General features: G+C 39.1%; 1 protein-coding gene across 8 annotated transcripts in view; it reads left to right on the top strand.

The window, feature by feature from the left end:
• Nucleotides 1–24,737, top strand: part of SH2D4B (SH2 domain containing 4B) — an 89,224-nt gene that overhangs the window by 5,980 nt on the left and 58,507 nt on the right. Inside the window, exons 1-3 of one of the 8 annotated variants that reach the window (XM_085583323.1) lie at nt 1–5,279; nt 12,990–13,040; nt 24,549–24,737. The exon at nt 1–5,279 is cut by the window's left edge and continues 5,980 nt beyond it. In XM_085583323.1, coding sequence (XP_085439449.1) covers nt 24,554–24,737 — 184 coding nt within the window. In that variant the 5' untranslated portion in view covers nt 1–5,279; nt 12,990–13,040; nt 24,549–24,553. The other 7 variants (XM_085583320.1, XM_085583322.1, XM_085583326.1 and 4 more) reach the window with 7 other exon arrangements.

Below are 24,737 nucleotides of genomic sequence, written 5' to 3'. Positions count from 1 at the left end.
TTCATGGTAGTGTGGCAGCCTGCAAAATCATGTAGCTGTAAGTCTCCATTTTCTCACAGTATTTTTTAATGCGCTTCCCTAAAATAGATAAAATAATTCCTGGTTTGTTGTGGCACATCCTAAATGAACCTATGGTAATAAATGTGCCTCTATGCTGAGTAGAAGTATGACTGTATAGTAGCTGAAATAAAGCTCCAGGTCTCCTTGTCTGGGAATGTGATATTAAATTTGTTTCATATGAAACATAAAGGTGCAAACTGGGGATGGAGAACTCCAGGAGGGCTGGTGAGTGTATGTGTGTTAAGAGCAAATAAAGCCTGTAAGGTCAAATACATTCCTGCCAGCTGTGAGTGGTGCAGCTACATGATTATAGCATTTTGCTGTAACCAAGGGTAGCAAAAGCTGCTGCTTTTGATTTTGTTACCAGGGAAGGGAGAAGAAAGGTACAATTCAATCCAAGGCAAGATTATTTTTTTTTTAATTTCTCCAGTGGTGAATTATTTTATTTCATCTCTAGAAAGTCATGCAACTGTTTTGGGACCGGGCTATCTTATATTCTTTCCAATAGAACTATCTTATCTTGGTACATGAAATAGAGTATTGGAGGAACAGATCCTCCATCTCTTCAGACTTTCAAACCCATGGCAAGGAAATTGTCCTATAAATCAGATAAGCTATTATCAGTGTCTCCATGGAAAGTCACTTATGGCCATGTTAAAAGATAGATTTTGTGTCTTTGTCACTGCACTCAGGGGTGATGAGATGTAGGACAAAAATCATGAGATTAAAAAGGACCTGGGGAGAGAATTTAAAACTAATATCCTGAGGATGAAAGGGATATAATTATGAACAACTCCAGTCCTGGCTGGTTTTCAACTCTTGTTCCCCTCTACATTCTTCAGCAACTCTCTTCAATGGGGAAGGGAGCAGGAATGTATGAGCATAGTTTTTCCTAGAAAGCTGGAGCCCTGTCATTACCTGGGCATTGAAGTATCTCCTTCCATGCACTTTCAGAATTGGAAGAGGCCCATATTTTCCCCAATATTCTTTTCTTCTGGTCTAGACTATGGGTAATTTTTCTCAATGTTAATGGAGAAATACATAAGTGGGCACTAAAAATACCTATTGCCTAGAACTTGAAAACAGGGGAAAGCCCACTGTGTTGTCCCCACAGTTTGCTCATTGCTTTTGCAGCTTTCCTGGACTGCATCGGCCCATCCTGAGCTCCTGAAAGTATTCAGTGTCCATGATCCTGTGGGCTGGACCTTTGAATATTTTACTATTCAAAGAATATGAGAAAGCAGCAGGATTTAAAGGAGATTTTCACTGTCTAGCTTGAGCCATAGGTGGAAGGGCTGATGAAAACAGGAATTTAAGCCTGACTGGCTAGTACTTACATTAATGTTCTCTATTAATCACAAGGATTTAAAAAACTTTCTGTAATCCATGTCTAAAATTCTCTTAATTGTCATAAATCAGGTAGGACAGCCACAAATGCTCTCTTTGATGTGGTGTCATGCATGGCTTTTTTTTTTTTTTTAATGAGGTAAAGAAATCACTTAGCAGTAAAGTAGAAAAAGAAACTGAGATGGACAGAAGAAGTCTTCAAAAAACTAGTAGAGAAATGCAGGCTCAGAAGAGGCCCTGGTAAAGGGAGATACTGATATTCTGGTGGTAACCCAAATTGATACATTTTTATGGTGAGAAAAAAAGGGCAATTGACTGTGAAATGGGGGCTGTTTAGGAGGGAGAAAGCAATTCTGTATTTTTGTAATTTTTGGATTTATCCTTGGGTAATTAAAATCTACCAAGGAGGGAATACAGGAAAAAGTGTGTTTGGAGAAAGCTGTGGGTAGAAAGCAGATCCTATTGGCTTGTGGTTGATGTTATGCCCTGTGGAGTCAACAAGAAAAATGGCTGAAGAACCCTGACTGAAAACAGATAAGAGGAAAAATATGATAACCTAAAACAGGTCAGTGAGATTAAGTCAAAATAAAGCCAGCCAAGTGCAGTCAGGGAGAACAAATGTGCTGAAGAGCACGAAAAGCTGCTTAATTGTGTTCTATTAAACTTGCTCCTTTCTGAGGGATGGAGAATGGGGATAAAATTCACTTTAGTGTAAAGGTATCACAATGTTGTGAAATTGTGTACCAGTATGTGTTTTTTTACATGCCTGATAATTTAACTGACTTAGTGCTTAGGGAATGAGTCTGATGGAAATAGACCAGCTTCACAGGCTAATGCTGAGCCTGAGCTCCCAAATACTCCAGTTTATTAAGCAAGGTAAGGAAATTCTAGCTCCAAAGGCTGGAAGTCATGCTTGCAGGAATAGCCACAAATATGCTGTGCTCAAAGCAATGAGTAAAGCACCATCAGCAAAATTTCTGTTTGCGTAATATTTTCTGGTAGATTTTTTTTTTTTTATAAACAAGGGGTCAGGAAACTTGATGGTTTTAATCAAAGTCCAACTTTTTTCAAGTTGTTTGGTTCCAGGATGTGTTGATTTCATCATGTGTTGTGAAAGAGGAGTAAATTGTCAGTGCAGCAAAGCTACATGTGAGTAGATAAGCAATGAGACAAATTGTGACAGCTGGGGATAAACTGGCTTCATTTATGGAAATGAATGAAATTTCTATCTTGCTCACTAGAGATCTAGTTTTCTGCATTCGTTGCGTGATGTTGGTCTCTAAAGATATCTTTGATCATGCAGCTAATATATGTCTTAAATCTTGCAACATAAAGTGGATTAAAGGAGCCCTTCCCTATGGTTATCATGTGTGTATGGGAAGTGGGCCATAGTTTCAGCCAAATAGCATTCAGCCTAATTTTTGTGGCTCCCTAAATTTAGCTTGAAGAGCTGTCAGTAGAGAAAAAGCCAATTAGACTCCATGGCAGAGAAAACACTAATTTCCTTTGGCTGACAACTCCTACAAGGGGCTTTTTGGCCAAGGAAAAGAGCAGCTGTGAAAAGGCAGAAGCTTTTTTGCTGCTATGAAAGCATCAGCCCAGCCCTCAGCTCTCCCTGCTAAACAAAAAAATCTGTTGAGAGTGTAGGTGGATGCTGGGCACAGCTGGCAGAGCAAGGAGGCCCCACCAGGAGCCCAGTGGGAGGAGACCTATGTAGAGAGATGACAAATAACAAAACAAATGCAATTATTGGTCTTTTGTGCTTTGACTCCACCTAAACAGGCACAGCACAAAGGTTCCACTGTCCAGATTAAAATTCCTGAACTTCTAGGGTTTAATTAACGATGGCTTCTATGCAAGTAAACTCATAGCCCTGAGCATTTGCTTGTTCTGCTTGTGTGTGACAAATGCTTTTTGAAGAGCTATAGTACAAAGACATATTGTAGGCCTGGAAAGGGCATTCATTTCTCTTTTGCTTCTCTGGTACAATGCCAAAAGAGTATATTTTGTCTGCAACTTGTCCTCTACCTGCACCTATCTTGTTCTTGCTAATTGCTTGTTTGACTCTACTCAAGATCTGGAAAAAGCCATTGAGAGAGGAAGATTTTGTTCCTGCACTGTTGAAGATAAGGGTATTGCATGACCTATGGAGTGAGGTACCTTATTAATTTAAGAGATCTCTGGACAGTAGTGGGAATTTGCCTAAATTCTGTTAAATGTAAAATTATTTTGTGGCACTGTCTGAAATTTTGTAACACTGAATATTATGATTTTTATCCTGACATGTGTGTTTGACCCATTTTATAACGAGAGAGATGAGAAGATCCTTGGAAGACAGTATTGAAGTTGGTTGCATAATGGATGTATCAGGAGTATTTTTTTCTTGCTTAGTGGGTGTGTGTGTTTGGATATTTTTATGCATATAGGAGACTTTGTACCGTAAAAAAAGATCATTCTCAATTCTGACACACATTTTAAAAGCTATGGCCTTATAAGCTCTCTCAGTGCTTAATGCAAGTACCACGCTGCTGTAAGATATGACCTACAATTTACAGCTCTGCTCCAAACCCAAGTTGCTCAGCAGAATCTGCTTACTGGTGCATCACTTTTTCAATATCTATAAAGTGTTACTTTTATGCTTGTTCCAAGCAGAGCAAGAAGGATCAGATTTTAATTGTATGCAGGTAGACAAAGGGGTTTTAGCAATTTTGAAAATCTGATATTTCTTTTTGCTGGGTAATTTCTTGTTTGTTTTAATTCAATTATGTTGACCTGGTTACCTGTGCTGTGTGAGTAGGTTTGAGCTCTGCTGCACAAGTGGGTTGGTGTTACCTGGGCATTGAAGGTTGCAATAAGATTTTCCTGGACAAATTCATGTTTGCGTAATGCTGCTGAGCAAGCTTTTTTTATGTTACCTAGAAAACTCTCTGGTTCAAAATTCTTGGCAGGTTTCTCTCACTTTTATTTATCTGGAAGAAATGCTTACCATCATTAGAAGCTATCTAAATTTTATTAATATCAAAATTATCTAAGTGGGTGGGAGGGGCTTTTCAGAAAAAGAAACATTTACTAAAGGGAGGGGAGGGACTGTCTCTGAGCAAGTCCTAAGATTCCTTTGCTGTGTTGAATTTGTCCTGGCTGAATTACTTTGTGGTTAGATTTCTTCCTATTGTTCTACTTTTTAATTTCTTTTTTTCCACAAATAAGTTAAAGAATGATAAAATTATTTGTTTGGGATGCTAGATTCAACATCTGCATTGAACAGTGCTGATTCCAAATACTTCTGATATTTCTAATAATCTTAAGATAGTCTCTAATTTGTACCATGGGGTAATTTCTTTTAAAGGGGTATTTGTATTTCCCATCTGGAATTGGTGTTTTTGAAGGACTTTCTACAGATCTTCCAGTAAAGCTGAGCTGCTTTTATTCCCAAATGTTTTAGACTTGGCAGAATATAGTTTTGTACTCTTAAATACGAAGGACCATAACAAAGTCCCCATTCCCGTTTATAAACAACAATATCCTGTCACTATCCTGCACTGGACTAGGCCCTGAATGAAGTACTTTTTCTGTATAGATTTAATCTAAATCTCCATTGGAAAACAGCTCCCCCTGAAAACTTGATTTTGATATTAGAATAGTGAAAGGATAAATTAGATCTTTCCAAGCAGTACTGTATTTTATTTACTTAATTTAGGTTTTTTAATGCATGTGGAGGGATCCCAAAGCACAAGAATGATAAGTTTAGGCAAATGGATATTAAAAGTTACTTGGATTGGATTGCAACATTTTTTTCATTTTTTTTTTTTTCAGATTGTCGGTGACCCTGTGATACAAACACATCTTTAGAAAAAATGGGAACACATAACCAGGTATCAGCCTTCAGACATAATCTCATCCTTAAGTGTAAGAGCTTTGTTTCACAAAACACCTCAGAAATGAGGCTGAGAGCCTTTGAGGAGTTGGTTCAAAACAGCTTTTGGGACCCTGTCTCCCCTCCTGCAGTCTGTGCAGGTCAGAATGGCTTTATTGACTTTGGTGCAGTCTCTTACTAGCTCTAAAGAATAAGAGCAGCTGAATTTTCATTGTGTTCTAGGCAGCAATGTTTGCTGACTCTGATTTATGTAAGTGCATCTGATACAATGCTTTAAAATCAAGAAGGAAAACAACTTGTATTAAAAGCAGCAGCTGTGGGATTTCCCTGTGGTATTGCTGTATTATGGGTTTATAATGCTGTTGAAGCAAATGCCAAGGTGCTGGGGAATGCTGAAAACTGCACACACAAGGAATATGTAATATTTTCCAGGGTGGCTTTAGCATTTTTAGTTGTAAGGAAGGTAACACAGCCTACACGTAAAAATTGTCTGAATTGTAATATGATTTTACATGAATATTTTTTTTTTTTTTTTTTAGATGAGTTTGATGAACCTGTACTTAGAAGTGTATGGATTTGTTTGTCATTTCTTATTATCCTGTCCAGAGTCTTGTACTTGTGCAGCAGAAACAGTGCTGTGTGAGTAAAATCAGGCTGGAAAGAGCAGGAACAAAAGGGGGAATAAAAACTTTGAGCCACAACCATCAAATATATCAAAAGGATAAGCCTTCTGAGCAGAACATTCAGAAAGTAGGACAGGTACACATAAATGATGTAGGAGTAGAAGAAACAATCCACCAAGTTCAGCTGTCTTCACCTGAATTGAAATTGAGTCCTATAGAAATGAACTGTACAGTAGAGGTAGTTTAGCCAGAAGCAATACCTGTCTAATACTAGTTTAGTCCACTTATGTTTTGTGCCCATCTCTCTGTTTAAAGTGCTTTTAAGTTCAATTTTGACCTGCTTTTTTATCAGTGTCCCAAAATTACTGAAATGTTTAACTTTACTTGAATAATCATTTAATTGATGAGGAAGGTAATTACTCTAAATGGCAGCTCTGTTGTCATACTGCTCTTAAAGAGAGATTATTTCACCCTTAAACATATTGAGTATTACTAAGATTAGTTCTGCTGATGTCACGAGGTCTGTGACGTGAGTTGCCATCACATGAATGAAGGTGGAAGGTTGAACCCTTTGATCCAGTTAACCAATACCTTGGAATGATCTGGAGACTAATGGAAATTAAAGTCTCAAAGGTATATTTAAAATCCAGTATAAAAGGCATTCCTTTCATGTGGAAAGGTCAGAGCTAAGGGCTTGTACTCCAGCTTTCCCTGTGCTGAGGGTTATGTCATAAAGAAGCATATTCCAAGGCTGGACCACCTAAATGCAGCTCCAGTCCTCCCAGTAGTGCTTGGCAAAGTGCAGCATGTATGCAGAGGCACATGTGAGCATATTGGCTTTGATGGATGTTGTACTGTCAATAGAGAAAAATGCATTTCAGTTCACTTTCAAATACTTAAATTTCATAAGAACTCATAATTTTCCAGTGCTTTAAGTTCCCTTTCCATTGCCATTCTTATAATTTACTAGTTTCTTTAAACCAGCCTTAATTTTCATGTGACTTTAAGTGACAAGTATTGTTTGAAATAGAAGAGAGGAGAATTTTAGGTCATCTATAGTATTGCATTTGTCATAGAACTACACTTGTATATTTAAACAAGACTAAATTAGTTTTCTATTTTGGTCACATACATCTGCAATTTGTAGATGAGAGAAAATTAAGCACAGACTAGAGATTGTATCTATCTATAGTTAACAAGAGCTTTACTTACCCATAAAAGCTGTAGCTTTCCAGAATGGGAGCAATAAAGAACAGCTGATCTGTACTGTGAGTCTGTGTCCTTTACAGCTACCACACTGTAAGAGGGAATGTGTTGTAGCTTTCAAGCTGATGAGCAGCCCACAGCATGCTCACTCTTTCCTCCTCCTGCCTTTTTCTGTGACCCTGCTCTCCAAATGCATCTAATACTCCATAATTACTTAATCCTCCAACACTACTTTTGTTTCCAGTTCTTAGATGTCATTAACAGAAATAGAAACATAGTAATTATCACACTGGGAGAGATACTTTCATATCTCCAAAACAATTTTTAGTGAATTGCTCTTTACTGTCATTCAGAAGAGTGATTATTGAATCTAATAAGGGACAGAGTTCCAAGAGAGACTAGATTATGATTGGCATATACTTACAGCCAGATTTAAGAGTTCCTAGAGCTGATTCTAAAGTCTAGCCAAATTTTATCCATACCTGGACCTCACCTGGCAGGTGCTAAGCGCTTGAGAAATGGTCCAAGCCCTTTACACTCATCCTTCAAGTCTGTGGCTAAAATATCAAAGAGATTTTTTTTTTTTTTTCCTGTAAAGGAAAGTTTAGAACCTGAAGGTGCCATGTCTGGCTTATTGTTTTTGATCAAGTAGAATACTTTCTGAAATATTCTCAATGATTATTTTGTAACGGTTATTTTAAAAAGCATGGCTTTTCAAATAGATGGTTATAAAAAAAATGCTGGCTTTGAAGCAATAGTTTGAAAATAATATAGATTTTTTTCCCTGTTGCCTTTCTAAGCTCACTTTATGGGAGAGTTGAATTTCTAATAAATAAGAGCCAGCTATAGGACAGCTTACGAAGCATGTGCTGTGTTCTATTTGGGATGCATTACAACCCCCTAGTGTTGCTGCAGCCTGAGCTAGAGGAAATGCTGTCTGCCAGTTAATACTATTTAAAGATTGTTCCAGTAAGCAGATTGAGCTTCCCAGTGTGGTGCTGCTTGGTGGGGGCTGTGTTGCAGTCTGTGGTTGTAACACTGGCTCCAAGTCTGTAGCTTCCTAAAACTTCGCTGCACCATGGAATTATAATCACTGTGGTGATTATAACGCTGGAGGGAGTTTAATTTGCTGACTCTTAAAAAGCAATCTGATAATGAGTTTGGAGCCTGAGGATCCTGTAAAGCAGGTGGAGATGTTTTACTGTCTCTCTTTCTCGATAATTAAAAAGCCAGTCCCTCTGGCTGGGCTTGTGGAGAGGGAGGATGAGCTGAATTCTTTCTGGCATAATTTGTTTTTTCCAATTGAAATGACATGTCCAACAAAGTTGCATATGAATTGGAGAATAAAAGTCCTAAGGTAAAGATTGCTACTTATATCCTGTAATGGGGAAAATTATTGTGTATTGCATTATGTTTGCATTGTCACATCCAGAAAAAAATGCTTTTTACAGGTGATGGGCAAGATGTAGAGCATGTGTGCTTGACTGCTTAAAAGGGACCAAGATCAGTCATGGATTAAGTTGCATGTCATAAAATGATGAGACCTTCCTGCTGGTTCAGAGTTGACAAGATGAGCTGGTTCTTCTTGGCTTTTGGGTATCAAAGGTATCACTGTTTATTGAGGTCAGAGTGCAGACTGAAGCTTAGGCAGGATTGTCACATGGTGCCAGCATGGCCAGAGGTTGGGATATTTCTGGAATGCAAGCAGGGTGGGGTAAATGTTAACTTTTTATTGGTAGAGCTGGTAAAGTGTGAAGCCCCAAAAGAGACAAGAACCAGAGAGGATGAGTAGGTGGTGGTACTGCAACATTAGGCATGCCAGACACATTCATCCTCCATAGAGGCCAGTTCCAGTGTGTTCTGAAGTCAATAGGAATTTTTTCTAAGAAGCTGGATCAGGTTCATGGATATGCAGAAAATGGTAATCATGAAAAAAAAAATTAACAGTTTTCCTTGGTAAAAGACTGAAGACAACAAAGGAAACAAAATGAAGTATATAGTAAATGGGTGAAGACAAGTAAGAAATCACATCAGATAAACACATCTTCAATGTCATTCATCATCTTGCTGTAGTGAATACTAATGGAGGAACAGAGGTTCATAACACTGCACAAAGCACTGACAAGCAGCCAGCTATGGAAATCCTGTGCCAAATGAACTGTGATTTTATATGCAAACTAATCAGTTTCAAAGGCTGACAAAATAAGATAGTTTGGGAATCCAAATTTATAGGACAGCACTGTCAAGCTAAAATGCTCTTTCTGTTTGCATGTAAGCCTGGACATTTGTTGTAAGAGACACTGCACAAGGTTCCTACAAGCATCAGGTGCTGATGGTGTTGTACAAATGCACAGGGAGCAATTTTTGCACTGGAAAAGTTTTACACCAAACTGAAAAATCAAAAGATATCCCATCAGTAACCTGGTAGAGGGTTAGTGGCAGAGGCAGTGAGAGGAGCCAGCAGTGTCCCTGCTCCTCAGGTGAGGAACAAGCTCAGCTCTGGTGAAGCATTAAGTGGTCAGCACTGCTGAGAGGTACAATGTGCTTGGGTCTCAGGCACACCTGTGCCTCTGCAGTGTCTGAAGTAAAGCTGGGCCTCCACTTGGGGGAGCAGAGCTGTGTTTATGCCTCCTCGTGTAGGCACATCCTAGGATAGACAGAGAAACTATTTTCTCTGCAGATACCAGTGACAAAACTTACTTTCAGCAAAAGAAATTATCTAGAATAAATGGATGAGTCTTTCTTCCTTTCTTAGTTGATGGATTGCTTTGAGTTAAGTTAATCTAATATTCTGCAGTGTGATGTATCTCTCATCTGAGACTTAATTTGCTGCTTTAATTTTTTACAAGGTGGAAATATGATTCATTTGATTGTGGCTTCAAGTAAACTGTCCTGTTCCCAGAAGAAAAAAAAAAATAGAGGACAGTGTGTATCTGTGTTGATCTGAGCAGTAAAATACCAGAAAAAGTCTTATTGGAAAGGAATTTCTGCACTGGAGAACATAATCTGATTTATATAGCACTGTTTATTTTCTCTGCCTTTGAATACTAGTGAAAAGGGTATTTTGGTCTGGTTCACAGGTCTGGTAGATGCAGTTATTTTGGGAAACATCAAAAGATTTTTAGAAAAGGAACTATCATTTTACTAGCTCAGCATGAAACTTCTGTAACTGTGATGAAAATAAACCTAACAGAACAGAAGGGAGAGTGGAGGAGTTAGAGCAGAGGGTGAGCATAGCTGAGAGGAGAAGCAAGCTGGAGACTGTGTCGTGCTTCAGTAAACTGCTTTGGGAAAGAATTGGGAATAGGCTGATCTACAGCAGCACATTAAGATGCACAGCAAGTGCCATCCTTTTCATGGGGACACATCAGCACACAGGGAGCAGTGCCCAATGTCCCAGTCACATCTCTCGGACTCCCTTGACTTACATTTCAACAAAGCTTATTTGGAGATCTCTGTGATGGTCAGAGACTTGATGGAATTGAGGTCTGTGATTTTTAGGAACCAGAAAGAAACTACCCTTTCTAAGAAAAGGGGGAAGGTAGAAAATATCTGTCATTTCAGTCCACATTACTAAGAGATGCTTCTGGAAAGCAAAGAAATGACTAACAGGCATAGATGTGATAGTTAGTGATGCTGGCAGAATTTAGCTTTAGTCTAGAAGCTTGCATATGAGGATTGAAGTTGTCGGTAAGGCTGCAATGCTCTGGTTTCTATTTTGTGTGAGTCACTTATTTATGAGTCTCACATGGTAATGTTTCTCAGAGTTTTCAAAACACTTCCTAATCTTGTTTGGTGCTGGAACAGTGTCATGGAAGGTCAGGTTAGCCCCAAGGCATGAGGCACCATTAGTCTCAGGAGGATAACCAAATCACTCCATGCTGAGGAGTAAGAGTTCTGTGGGCACTGAATTTGGGTTTAATATCCTTTATTTCTGCAACATTTTAACGAGTTGGAACAAATGGTTTCTGTGAGCTCAGTCCAGGAGGTCACTCACACTCTTGAGTGTCACTTCTGCTTTGCCAGTCTTGCTCTTCAGTCCTAGTGGATCAGCACACACCTCAGCTGCTGCTGCTGTGTGTTTGTGGCAGTTTGGTGGGTTTGTGCAGATGCTGCTGCCCATGGGAATCCTCAGGCTGCTTGAGAGGCCATGGCACAGACCTGCACAGATGCAGCTGTGTCTGAACAGCTGTGGGTGAAGATTTTTGTCTTTGCAGGTTTTTGTTAAAGGGGTTAAAGCAGGGCTAATACTTCCCTTTCTCCCTGGAGCACTGAGGCCTCAGTAATTAGGTAGTGAGTCCTCGTGGTGAATTGGAAATCTCTGAATTGCATTAAGGCAGTAAAGCCTAAGCAATCTCGGTGTGTATTCCTGAGCTCTGCTCTGGGGGCAGGAGCTGGGGGGGATCTGTGTGACCAAGGGACAGTATAATTACAAACCATTTTACCTGGGAATCCTTTATTATCATCAGTACAGGCCAGTTATCCATACCTTGTTTCTCTGGCTGTAATGTTTAACATAATAAAAATCCTAACATGTCAGAGGTTAACTCTAAGAGTTTATTTATGTGAAAAAAGAAAGGAAAAAAAAAAAGATAACTTTTCTATAGGTTCCCTAGTTGTGTTGAGGTGGAGATGTCATGTCCTTTCATGTAACTTAGTTTCAAATCCCTTTTTTCTTCCTCAGGACCTTGATAAGAAACTTTCTGAAAGATAATTAATGAACTTTTTTAGAGACTAAAGCAACAGTTAAGGGAGTATCAATGATGATGTGGAGGGTAAATGAGCAAATCCCTTGTTTAGGAGAACTGTTCTGTCACTATGCATTTGGAAAATATTTTAGATATTGTGTGTAGCAGGCAGATTTTAAATTAGCTATAGATTTTTCGTTCTTCCCATCTGGTTCAGTAAAAAGATAATTTGCTTCATAGCATGTGTCACAATAGAGGCTGGCTACACAACAGAAGCTTGGTTTCAGAAAAGTTTTTTGATGTTTTGACATTTCATTTTCTTCTACATTGCGAGATTTCAGCTTCATTTTCATGCTTCTAGAACCAGAGCTGTCCTGGGGTGTCATATCTGGAATTTAAACTTTGGTATTTCAGTTAGAGGGCTGCAGAGATGCCCAGCTAGGCTCATAAAGCTGGTTTGGAATGGGCTACAATGCACACATCTCTATTCTGTTGACTGTCTGCTGAGTGTGGGTTTAGATGGGAGTTCATTCAGGTACATCCAGGATTTTAGTATTAGGGCCAGAGCAATAAGAATGTCTCACTGGCATAGCTAGACCTAGCCCCGACCAACCTTTCTTAATGAAATCATTATTGATATGTCTCCAAAATAGACTTTCACTTAACTTTTTTGAGCCAAACCCTTCTGATAAATGTTAATTATTTCCATCCATGTGTGACAACATGTAGAGTACAAAAGGAAAGCTAGATCCTGCTTTCTGCAATTAGTACATTTATTGCTCAGGGAAAAGGCTTAGAAGCAGGTATTAGATTCAGTTATTTGTGCTTTATCTCTGTCAGGCTCAGGGAACTCATGTATTTGGCTGCAAAATTCAAACAGCACTGTAAGAACTAACATTAGTGAAATATTCACTATCTTCTATGACACTTTTTAATTACCTATTGTTATATAAATCCTGCTGCTCTTTTTCAGTTTAAAATGGAGATCAGAGGAACTTCACTGCTGAGATTAATTTTTGGTGTCAATTCTTTCTAAGGCCCTCTGAGTATTTAAAGGTTTGCTTCCAGTAGTTTTCATTAATAGCTAGAGGTTTTTTTAGGCTGGTTCTCCTTTAGTTGCACATGCTGAGGCTCAAGAGACACATTCAAAGCCCAGTGAATGAATTCTGACTTGAGTTGCTCTATTTCCAGCTCTCTGTCTCCGGAGGCACTGAAAATTGTAATATCAAGAGAAAGAAGCAGGTAGGTCCTACAGCTCAGCTGTACAAAAAATGACCAGACCTAAAAAAATCCTTCACTTAGGGATATTGGAATATCGTTCCAGCTGACCTTTGGAGAGACTCTAGAAGATACAGAAAAACCCAACCATGCTTGTTCCTTGTGATGGATTTCTGAAATTAAATACTCTTCTCCAACATTTGAGTGGAGAATTCCCTGTTCTGAAGAGTAGTAAAGCAGTCCAGCACCTTCTTTGTTCAGAGAAAAGGGCATGTGCATTTTGCTCATGGTATTATAAAATTACTTGGAAGGTAAAAAAATTGCTTCCTTTTATTTTTTTTAAGAAAACGAGAAGTGATTGAAACTACCTGATTTTATAGGGCATAAAAGAGCCTGTAAAATCCACAAAAAAGACTTGTTTTTGATAGACATGAACTTAAAAAGAAAAATGACAAGGGAAGTATATGTGCAAGTATTTCTGATGCTCAGAAGTGTGTGCTTCTGAAATTGTTGTGGATTTTCTTCATCTCTTTCCACTTTGGTGATGACAATATATAATTAGACATTAAAAGTTATGAAATTAGGATTGTTCTTTGAAGTGGAGTTGCAGATATGATTTTTTATAATCCTTGTGTGATAAAGGAATGTGTACAAACAGAAACATATCCTTATATATTATTTTGTTTATTGAATATTTAGAAAAAAATCACAAAATACCTTTGCTCACTAGGAGATCACATCTGGTACATATGGTACAAACTATTTTGTTGATATATAGGAGCTGCAAGATACAGTGATATACTAGTAGCAGAGAAGGAAGTTTGTGTTCATCCTGCTACTGAAGGGAATTTGTTCACAATGTAAAATGGATCATAGTAAGTCTGGAAGGTAATGAATTTCTGGGAGGCAAACATCATGGAAATCTAGACTTGCTTTCAATTTCAGAATTTCTACCTGTCCAGCATAGTTTCTGGTTGAAGATCTAGATTACAATGACATACTAGTGGTTACTATATGGTCTCTTGCTTTATTGAAACTATATAGTCTGTTTATTTTATTTTTAGTTTGTAACAGTTTTCCTTTCTTCTTTTTCTTTAAATTCATCTCTCACCTTAAATTGAGCTGTGACCTTAAACTGACTTCTTGTATCAACCATCTGCATCCTCCTGCAGCTTGTTTTTTTGTCTATGAATTTAGTCCCTGTTCTACATATTGAATGTCTGCAGTATCCCTACTAAAGAATGCAAATATTGATCATCTTGCTCTACAATGGATTTTATTTTCAGAAAATAAGTTTTCATGCCGTATTTTTGTAATGGAACAATAACAACTAAAGGAATACAGTCTCTGAGTATTTATGTAGGACTCTAGGAAGATAGGCTAATTGGAAAGGGAGAAAATGCAGTAAAATGCAATCATCAGAACCGTTTTTCTGTTTAGCTGAGTTAAACTCTTTGCATAGCCTTGGAGTGTGTGGGAAGGGCCTGGAGTGGAGTTGGGGCAGTTCAAACTCTTGCCTAGAGAATCCTCAAGGTTGTTACAGAGCTCTACCTACTTTTCCTTGGCCCAAAAGGACCTGCACATGTGCATCTTTTCTCTAAACCATCCTCCTATTCTAGAGGGCCTTTGTAGCTTTTTGGCCTTCAGCTGTTTGCTTGGTTTTGTGAGCTTCCCTGTGGCTTTCAAAAGGTTATTTCTGGGATAAGAATTTGGCCTGTATTATCCTACTCCCACACATATCACATAATAGTCCTGGGTAGTTACTGTGCTTTTTCAGGGAAAACGCAACGTCTGATCCCATTTCTTCAGTGACCTACAAAGCTCTTTAATATTGCACAGTCTAAGTAATCCCATTGATTTTACTAAAGCTGACTATACAGCCTAAAGTTAAATGCTGGCTTCAGTCTATATTTTCTTTAACAGCTGGGCCGACAAAGTAGGGTCTCTGCTGGTGACAAATCTGCGTCAATTCCAATGAAATTTAGAGAGGGATATAAAACTTTCTTGTTTTTTTTTTTTTTTTTTTTTAATAATAATTATGCTTATAAGGATTGTTACTTTAACAGAATAAATTAAATACTAAACATAAAATTTTCAGTACAAGTCCAACATCGCTCCAGTGCATTCTGGCATTTATACTTTTTAAGTGCTGAATTCTTTAATCTGCTTGATGACAGCTCCGCTTAGGAGCAGTCTGTTTCACTCTTGGGTGAGTTTATAGATTCATAGTAAATAAGCCAGCAGGGACTATTGGATCATTTTGATCATCACAAGCCATTATACCTTCACCCAGTTATCCCTGTAGCATTTGTTCTTGAGGCTGAATGTAACAGATCCACGACCTTTCTGAATTTCATAGGAGAAAATGGAGTGGCTTCATGTGGTTCACTGGAGCACTCTAGGGCTTGGAACTGATGGTTAATTTAGTTTACAAAGAACTGTTTGTGGTACCAGTAGTGAAAATTAAAAAGTTCTTACTAACTTGTTTCATGTCAATGTATGACTCATCTCACTGAGAGACTGATGATTATCAGTATAATTTAATCAAAGGAACTGCTTGTATCCATAAGATGTAACCTACTGGATGAGTAAGTTGAAGCTCCTGAGAGTATTAATGTAAAAACTCCCACCTCTACTAAATAAATCACATTTTACCAGTCAAATCAGAGGGACCAGATCTTCCTCCTCCATTGTTCGCACTCGGAGCCACAGTGCAGTTTATGGTGATGGTGAGATGAATCCCCTGAGCCTCACCTTTCCTTTCAGAAGCTGACTCACTTGTTCTCATGAGGAATAAATGATCTCTGCCTGCAGGGGTAGCAGGGAGGTAGCAGCAGCCTCAGGGCAGCAGCAGCCCAGCTTCCCTGGAAGGTTTGTGACAGCACGGAGAGCTGGGCAGCCAGCGGCCATGGCACGGTGTGCCAGCCTGGCCTTTGGCCTGTGAGGAGAGGGCTGGGACAGGGCTGAGGGTGGAGGGTTTGGAGCAGAACAGGGCTCGAGGCTTCTGCAGACTGTGGAGGTGTGAGAGGAGCAGAGCTCGGAGCTCTGGGGTTGTGCAGCCGGGCCAGGGCTCTGCGGAACAGAAGGCAGAGCCTCTCTGGAAGGCGGCTGCCGGTGTGGCGTGCGGTGAGTAAAGCTTGGTAAGAGACATCAGAACCCTGAAAATTCAGGAGCTGAATCAGTGCTGACAAACTGCAAGGGTATTCCAGCTGTGGTGGAAATGGGCCCATGGGCAGCAGCAGCCACTTGTGAGTGGCTTTCAGCTGGAAGCTCGAACCACTGCAGGCCTGAGACTGGAGCGCACTTTGGCTGAATCTGAACCCCACTGCAGATTTCTGAGGGCTGTCAGCAGGTTCTGTCTTCCAATGCTTTGCAGGGAATGGAGGAGATCCCCACTTATGATCCATATGGGTAGCAGTGAGAGAGTAGAAAAACACCCAAAACAGTGGTAGTGGTACATCACCTGCCCCCGGGCAGCTCACTCATTGCACCATGGTGAAATAATGAGGTACTTCTAGAATTCTAAGATGAACACATTAACATGATGCTTGTTTGGCTATTAGAAATAATACTTTTTTTTTAAACTGAAGGCATGGAGGTGGCTTAAGATGACTTACTAAAAGGATAGAAAGATCTGGAGCAGTAGCCATAACCTGCTTGAATCCATTGTTACTCAGGAGTGGCTAGAGTATTTACCCAATTCATGTAATGTCCCTTTGCATGAACTCGCTTGTATGGTACAGTGGCAGTCACAGCAAAGCAAGAGTTTCTGTGGGAAGAAGTTCCTCAATCAGCTCTGAGTATTTAGTCATTTTGTGGTCATACTGTAGAATATATTTAATATAATGGAGTTCATTTCCTCTGCATGTTTGGGTTATGAGGATTGTAGAGGGGCTCATCTTCCTGTTGGGAGAGGGGAAAGATAGAATGCCATGAAAATGCTGCAGTCCTCTGTTGCAGTGAGAGGAGCAGGGATAAAATTGCTTGACCTGGTCACCCTTCTCAGGCAGGAGCTGCTGACAGTGGGCAGAGACTTAGTGCAGGAAACAACAGTAGAAATATAAAAAGAAGAAACTTGGGAGAAGATAAAACCTGGAGAAATGCAGTGCATGGTACTGTTGGAAAAGAATGAGGAGGGTGACTCTTGTGACTGAGGATATGACAAGGCCAGAGAGAATGAAGTAGATTTGCTCTTACTTCATAAGTCTGACATAAGGGATTGATAGGGACACATTCCTATTGTGAAACTTGGATTTGTCATAATTTTGCAAATAGTTTTGAAAATGGTATTTTCTGTCAGGTGAATGGAGCACAGACATGAATGCCAAAGATCTGTAGGCTTGTATTGTGAAAATGAGCCAGTAGGCTTAATCCAGGTTTTGTAGTTTGAAACTCTGAAGATGATTAGAGTTTTTTTTTGGTTTTTTTTTTTTTTTTAATGAAGTAAGTTTCAGGAATGTTCTGAGCTACTCTTTGTTCTGTGGTATGTGACAGCAATGTTGAAGGTCTTAATAAGACTTCAAGTAAAAGGGGAGGATTTTCAAAATCCTTTAGGTACTGCTTTTTAAACTTTTGAACAGCACCTCAGTGTCAAGACATGGAAAGTGCTGAATGCAATCTGCAGCAGCAAGTTAGGCACTTTTTTGTAGCAGAGGTTTTTCTATCTGAGGAGGTGGGCAGCAAGTGAAGCTGAAAATAAAAGAACAATATAATAGAAAAATATAAAATATTTGTGGATTTATCTGTCTGACCCTTGAAAACAAAAGGCTAGCTTCTTACAGTGAGTGAAATATTAAAATTTAAAAAAAGAACAACAGAACAAAAAACAGACCCACAAAAACTCCCATCAGGAAGAAAGCTACTTTTGTCTAGCTGGAGTTTTATTAGGTCTTGCAAACAGGAGTCTGATAGACAAAAGAAATCCATTATAGTCAACATTCAAGTTTATGCTCTGCCTTTTGTAAATCTGTATGCTTGTATTGGAAACAAAGATGACAAGAATAAGAAGTGGCTTAAAATGCTACGGTCTGAAAGTATGTCACTTGCATGATGCCACTAAAGCAAGACATTTTGTATATAAAGCTGATGAGTCACTTAAATGATTAAAAATTTTCCTGTTGGTGCCCTTCAATTACACAAGTAATCAATTCAGCTGCCATAATGCAGTGTCTGATATGATGTGAAGTTGATATGCTATGACTGCTGCATTATGTATAATGCAGCTGAATGGTACCAGGGAGTATATTAAAGAAAATTAGCTCTTATGTGATATGTTCTGATGCACTTATGGTGAGATGGAAAAAAGTGAATTTACTGAGCATTTTCATAAGTTAATATATATCTGAGAGAAGAAACTAGCATAATGTAGAGCATGATATCTCTTGGGTAACTTATTGTAATGAACTTCACTGAAAACATACCAAATGCTGGAATAATTTCATGTAGCAATTAGGTCATGGAATTCAAAGGTCTCCTTGGGCTTTGTGGATACATGAAGCAAGTAATTCATATGAAGGAGAATACTGAATTCCTGCTTGAAGTGTGCTGTTGCTATGCAGACAGCTGAGTCTGGAAAGGTGTGTGCTGAAGGGCAGGGAAAGAAGAGCAATATCCTTTACACAGCTTTCCTCCTTGGTTAACAGATCTTTATAAAAATCAGATAGAGGTAAATCAATAAGAAGAAAAGGTGTATAGACCCTTAAGAAAATCCTATCACTCTGGAGCTGAAAAGAACCACTTCTGCTTTGAAGGGTCATGGATGGCCTCCTTTAGCCTCCATTGGAGACTTCTGCTGAGAACAGATGGACTGATGTATTTAGTACTTAGCCAGCACAAAGCTGGCCTGCAGTGTGAGCACAGGCTGTGCCCTGTACAGTGCACTACAGCTTCCTCATGTGAGCAAGGAAGTGCACACAGGAGAGCAGGAGAGGAGGCAGTGCATTCTGCATATCTTTTTGAGCAAAGTCCTTGGAGGCTGTTACCTGTATGCCTTTTAATCTGATAAGGTCAGATCCCTACAGACACTTAGTGAGTTGTAATTGCTTCCCAAGTAGAGCCTGCTGCCTGTCAACCAAGTAAACCCCATTTGTAGCTGAGGGCTCAACCTGAAGAACTTGATTACTGTTTTGTCAATAAGATATACACCAATTAAATTAGCACAATCCCAGTGAGAGGTTGGTGAAGAGCTCTGTTCTAGTTAGCTGCAGTGTATGGGGGTGTTCTACCATCATCTTCTGCCCTTCCTCTGCAAAGTCTCTTTCTTCAGTGGCTGGCTTAGGGAGCATTGGTTGTAGCCTTTTTACCATGTTTTCTCAGATGAACTCAGTCATGAGTTGACTTTTTTTCTGTTTGGTTTACTTTACTGGCTTTCACTCTGAATTATTTTAGTAGTGGCTCCTTTATTCTCCATTTGAAAAATTATGATGGAACTTGCCAGCTCTTTGTGTCTCGCTATTGTTAGTGTATTGCTAACAATAAACATCAAATATATATTGTTCTACATCTCAGCCCTTTGTAATGCAGGTCAGAATTTGGAATACCTTGTATCAACTTGAAGAAAAATCGAAGGGCTGTCCTTTCCACTCAGGTCCCCAAATCTCTAATAAATTGTGCTGAACCTTGAAGGCATCACAGGCTCCAGTGTAATTGTGTGTGTGACAGCTGTGGCACAGAACACAAAGGGATAGCCCTAAAGTAATCTTTCTGGCTAGGATATCCACAGTGCCAGGCAAAAATAATCACTGATGGGACTTCTTCAGTAGGGCAGGTAGTGTTGCAGAGTACAAAACTAACCTTGGGAGACTGGAGTAATGGCAGAAAGCTCTACTCTCTGCAGCCCTGGACTGCAAATACTGCTTTCCCTGGGTTAGTGACCATCCCTTTGCTTTCCCTACCATCAGTGCTCTCTATAATTGTGATTGTTTGATTTCTGTGGGACTGAGGAATAACAGATTTGAATTAAAATAAAACCAAGCAAAACACAGCTATCTGATAAGACTCCTGCCACTGTAAATCTTCACTGCATCATTAAAATCCCCAGTTAGCATTATTTCACTTGCAGCTGTAAGACTGACAGTATAAGATTTATTTTCTCATGGATTGGTTTGTAGCTCTCTTGCTGCATTTCATTCCATTTAGATGAGGTTTTAATATATCTGTTTAATTCTTATTTTTCTATGCATATCTCATTTTTTAAATTTTTATTTTATTTGTAGTTAACACAGTGCCTTGCAGAAATAGCAATCTTGAATGAGTACAGAGAACATGATGATCATGCAAAGCCTGCCCACGTTCCAAAATATGCTGCAGTCTGATTTACTGATGCTAGAGCTCTATTGAAAAGGAAGGTCTGGAAAAACATGCTCTCATTTTTGTTTTATGTGGTGCTTTGTAATGGAATAGCAGCTTTAGGGAAACAATCATTCTGATCCAGCTGCAGATTGTGCTGCTGAGAAACTCATTTCAGCCCTTAGAGGGAGCCACAGACTTGACTATGGAAATGGAGTAAAACCAGACAGGTTTTGTTGTGCCCATCTGTGATAGAGGAGGTGGGGAAGGGATGGTTTTCAATTGGTTTTGGTTTTTTTTATAGCTTTTAATTAATAGCAATTTCAAATCAGACATAAGGCTAGTTCATGGGGAATGCCAAAGCACATTTGCTTTTGTAGTGACAGATTTGTAGGGTTTTGGAGACCTCAACCAAATGTTAATTTTATCTTTCCCTTTACATGGTCAGCTCCCTTCTGCACCATTCGGTTCCAGGTTCTACTGTTCTTCTTTTGATGCTGACACAGCAGGACTTGAAAAATTAAGATACTGCATGCTCCTTCCTCTTAAAACATGAAAAATATAAAGACAAAAACCACAAGAAATTAAGACCATGGAGTTCATAGTCTGAAAAATATGATTGGCACTTTTTTCTTTACTGTGTTTTTTTCTTAATCATATTAAGAAAATATTTTTAATTAATATTTTCTTAATCATATTAATATTTCTTTAAGGAGAGAGATGCATTACAACCCTCTCTTCCCCTGTACTGTGTAGGTTATAGCACAATATTTTTATGTAAATTACACGACTAGAGTATATTATATGGCTGTGTCACAAAATGCAAAGCTGTTCTCCTGGCTCAGAAATAATCAGCATTGCCAGTGAGCTGTTCAGTTCAGGGAGTGGAAGATGCAAATGCTCAGAGGAAAATGGATGATGAGATTTGCAGCTCTTGGCCAATAAAGGACTTCCCCTTTTGTTAAAAAATGAAATGAAAATGGTTTTCTGTACCTTTTCCTCTCCCTCCTTCCCCTTCCCCCATCAGATTCTAGTGGCAGTGTTGAGGAGTGCTTAGGCAGAAAGATGCTACACCAGAGGTGGGGCAGAGTGTGTCTAGTCCCAGAAGATACTGTTTAAGATTAAAGAAAACTCCAAGCTTAGGCAGCTCTGGGCTCCTTGCAGAGACTGCTACTAATTAGAGCACCAAGTTGTGTGGCAATTATTGTGAGGCAGCGACTGCCAACAAAGAACTCCATTAATAGTCACTTTTATTTTGTGCATAGGCTGTTGAGTTGTAATGTTTCTGTAATGATTTTAGCTTAGCTTGGCCTGTTGAAGTAGGGGTAACCAAAGTGGTAAAGCAATGGAAAGTTCATTGTCCTCCTAAACTATTCAAAATACTTCTAAGGAAGGTTGGAAAGATGATGGATGGCCATAATCAGGAAGCAGGAATCCTTAGTATAAATTTCTCTACTCTTCTCAGTCATTACTTTATCTATATAATAATTGGTCCTGGGAAAGGAAGTGAAGAGAGAGAATAATTATTTTGCAATAAACGTTTTATATTTTGTTTTGCCCGAGTTATTTCCTATCCCCAAGTTTTCTGACTCTACATTGTTTGGAGTTGCAAAGCTCTTCACTTTACAAAATATGAGCTAATCCTAGAAATAGCAAGAGTTGTTATAGTAGGTTTGGTGTTTCTTCAAGGTTATTTTGGATCTCATAAATTTGCCTAATTTTCTGAACAATCAAGAGAGATCATGATAATTTCTTTGGTGATAATTCCATCTACGTATTTGGAACATGTGTGGAAACATGAACTGCAATGAGAATCAATGTCTAATAGGTTAAAAAATAATGGCAAAATTTATGGAGTTTGTTTCTACTTCTGTTGGATGTTGGCTTACACCAGCAGGTGAGATGTTTCTTTATCTTCCTTAGTTCTCTCCAGTTTTTTATTTTGGGGTTACTGCTACTCAAAGAGAATCTACAACAAGGAAATTGATCAGATTTGCTGCTGTGATTAGATGATAAGACTTTCACATGTGACTTTTTATTTTATTAAAGAAAAAATAATTCCCACACAGATTAATTCCACTTGATCATTTGGTTACCATCCTCAAATATTTTTGGTGAATAATCTTCAGGCAATGGGTTGTTTTGTGAAGTGTCATTTCATCTCTTTGCTCTTGCTGTTTTTCTTGTGTGGTTGCTCATTGAACATTACAAGCAGTTGCCTGAATATTTGTTTACATTCTGTTTTGTGTCTTGTATGTCCATCCTGATCTACTTCTGCAGCTGAATGCTGTTCAGAGATGGTGCTACTTATCATGCTCAAATACACATAATCCATGATGAAGAGTTTGTTCTCTGCACTGTGATAGCTTCTGATCAGGATTTAATTTCTGGTCTGTGAAGTCAAGCAAAATAAAATAAGAATGATGACAAATGAGTAAAACAGTGAAACTGCTTGCCCCGAAGCCTTTGCAAAGGCAAGTCTTTTTCAATTAGTGCCAAAATGTGGAGGCACAGCTCTAATATAATTGAATAGAGGCAGAGAAACAAAAGCCAACCCCCTCAGGGTCTCCCCTTTCTATACCTAAGTAAAATAGAGAAACATAACAAAATCTTTCTTACTCTAGGTTTTTTCTTGCCAAGCTGTATTTCCTTAAAAATAATAGTAATAAAAAAAGCATTTTGTTTTAGGAGACAAAATCTGTACATAAGACCAGTCCTGAATTGCAGAGTAGCATGTGGACTACACTCATTGCAGCCCATACATGATGGGTTCTGAAATCCTGTTTCAGCTGAAGGCTTCATCCCAGCATCTTTGGCATCTTGTTTCCAGGTGAATCTTGGTTTATATCAGCTTGATTTTCCACCTAAATTAGGGCAATAGTATTTTTACATTTCTCAAAAGGACATAGAGGTGCATTAGCAGGATGTTTTTGAATATGAGGTCATGGAATTCATGTAGAGCTTTGATACTCCTTATCTTTAAAGCAGGTTTCTCCTGAGGAGACATAGGCATGCTCTTTCTCTTCCTTCTTGTGTAAAAAGCAAGCAGTGGGATGTGGCTCAGCCAGCTGATGTGATCTGTGTTTAGTTGTGCCTCTGGGTGGCCACACTTTGGTTTGTCTCCCAAAGCAGCCCCCTCCCACACTGTGCCCTCCCTCCCCAGAGGAGCTGAGCCCCTGCCCAGTGAAAACAGGCTCCCAGATCCAGAAGGTTTACTTTTCAGTGTGTTGGGCTTTAGTTTGGTTTGGACTTTTTACATAATTAAGTGGCTGTTGGCCCTAGTGCTGAAATCATATTTTTGCAGATTTTGATAAGATTGTAAAGAGTTATAATCTCCTGGAAGAGCAGCATTGTAACTTTCTCCAGTCACCAAGTGGAAAGTGAATTAACATCAGGGCTTGCATAGCTTGCGTGAATTGCTGAGAACTTAGTCTTGTTTAATTCATACTGATTTATTTATAAAGTGATAACAAGATTCTTGTGGCTTTTGTAACATCTGCTTTTAATTTTAGAAGCATTTTAGTAAATTTACTGCATGACAGTATTTGTCAACACCAGGTAACAATGACCTCTAACATGCCTACTCTGTTGAGACTGGTTAACAGGATAGACTGAGAAATAATATGCAAACTCCTTCCTCTCTTATCAGGAGAGATCAGTTCCCAAAGTGACATGGATATTGTTGGTGTAGGTGATACCTTTAACCATGACATCACTTTAAACCCCTGGGCAACGCTCACACCCTTGGGAGTGTATTGCTGCTGAAGGGAACTGCTTGACCTGAAACTCTGAGACTCTCTATGTTGGATTTTCTTCTGCTCAAGGGAGCAAAGCTGCAGGGTTCAATCAAGAATCCCTTATTTTTACTGGCTTGCAGTCAGGAGCACTCAACTGACTTTTACCTTTTTCTCCCAGCTTTTTCATTTTATGTTTTTTTTTTTTTCCCTAGCCTTTTCTGTTCATTTTTCTTACATTTTCTTGACACCTGTCCCTACATTTGGAGGATGACATAAAAAAAGAACTCTGTCCCTGTCAAGACAACAAGCAGAATATGCCTGCACAAAAAGGGCCAGAGCAGGAATCAAACCTCTCCTGGGCAGGCAGGTGTGGGAGAGCTCCTTTGATGCAGTTTGCTTTCTGGAGTGCCATCAGTGGGCTTTTGTCACTGTAGTGGGTATAACTGGAAGTAGGTTTCTCTCTCTCTTTTTTTTTTTTCCTTATCTTTTTTATTTTTATTTTTTGGAGTCATCATGCTGCAGCAAATTTTGCGTGACATGTATATTGACCCTGAGCTCCTGGCAGAGCTGAATGAAGAGCAAAAGCAGATCTTATTCTACAAGATGAGAGAAGAGCAGCTGAGGCGCTGGAGGGAAAGGGAAGAAAAAGCCCGAATGGAGGAGGCTGTGCTGAGAAAGACAGCAAGGCGCAACCAGA

The sequence above is a fragment of the Lonchura striata genome, chromosome 6, assembly GCF_050655825.1.
Source record: "Lonchura striata isolate lonStrDom1 chromosome 6, ASM5065582v1, whole genome shotgun sequence".
Classification (NCBI taxonomy): Eukaryota; Metazoa; Chordata; class Aves; order Passeriformes; family Estrildidae; genus Lonchura; species Lonchura striata.
The sequence above is the reverse complement of the archived record's forward strand: the minus strand, read 5'-3'. Positions and strand labels throughout refer to the sequence as shown.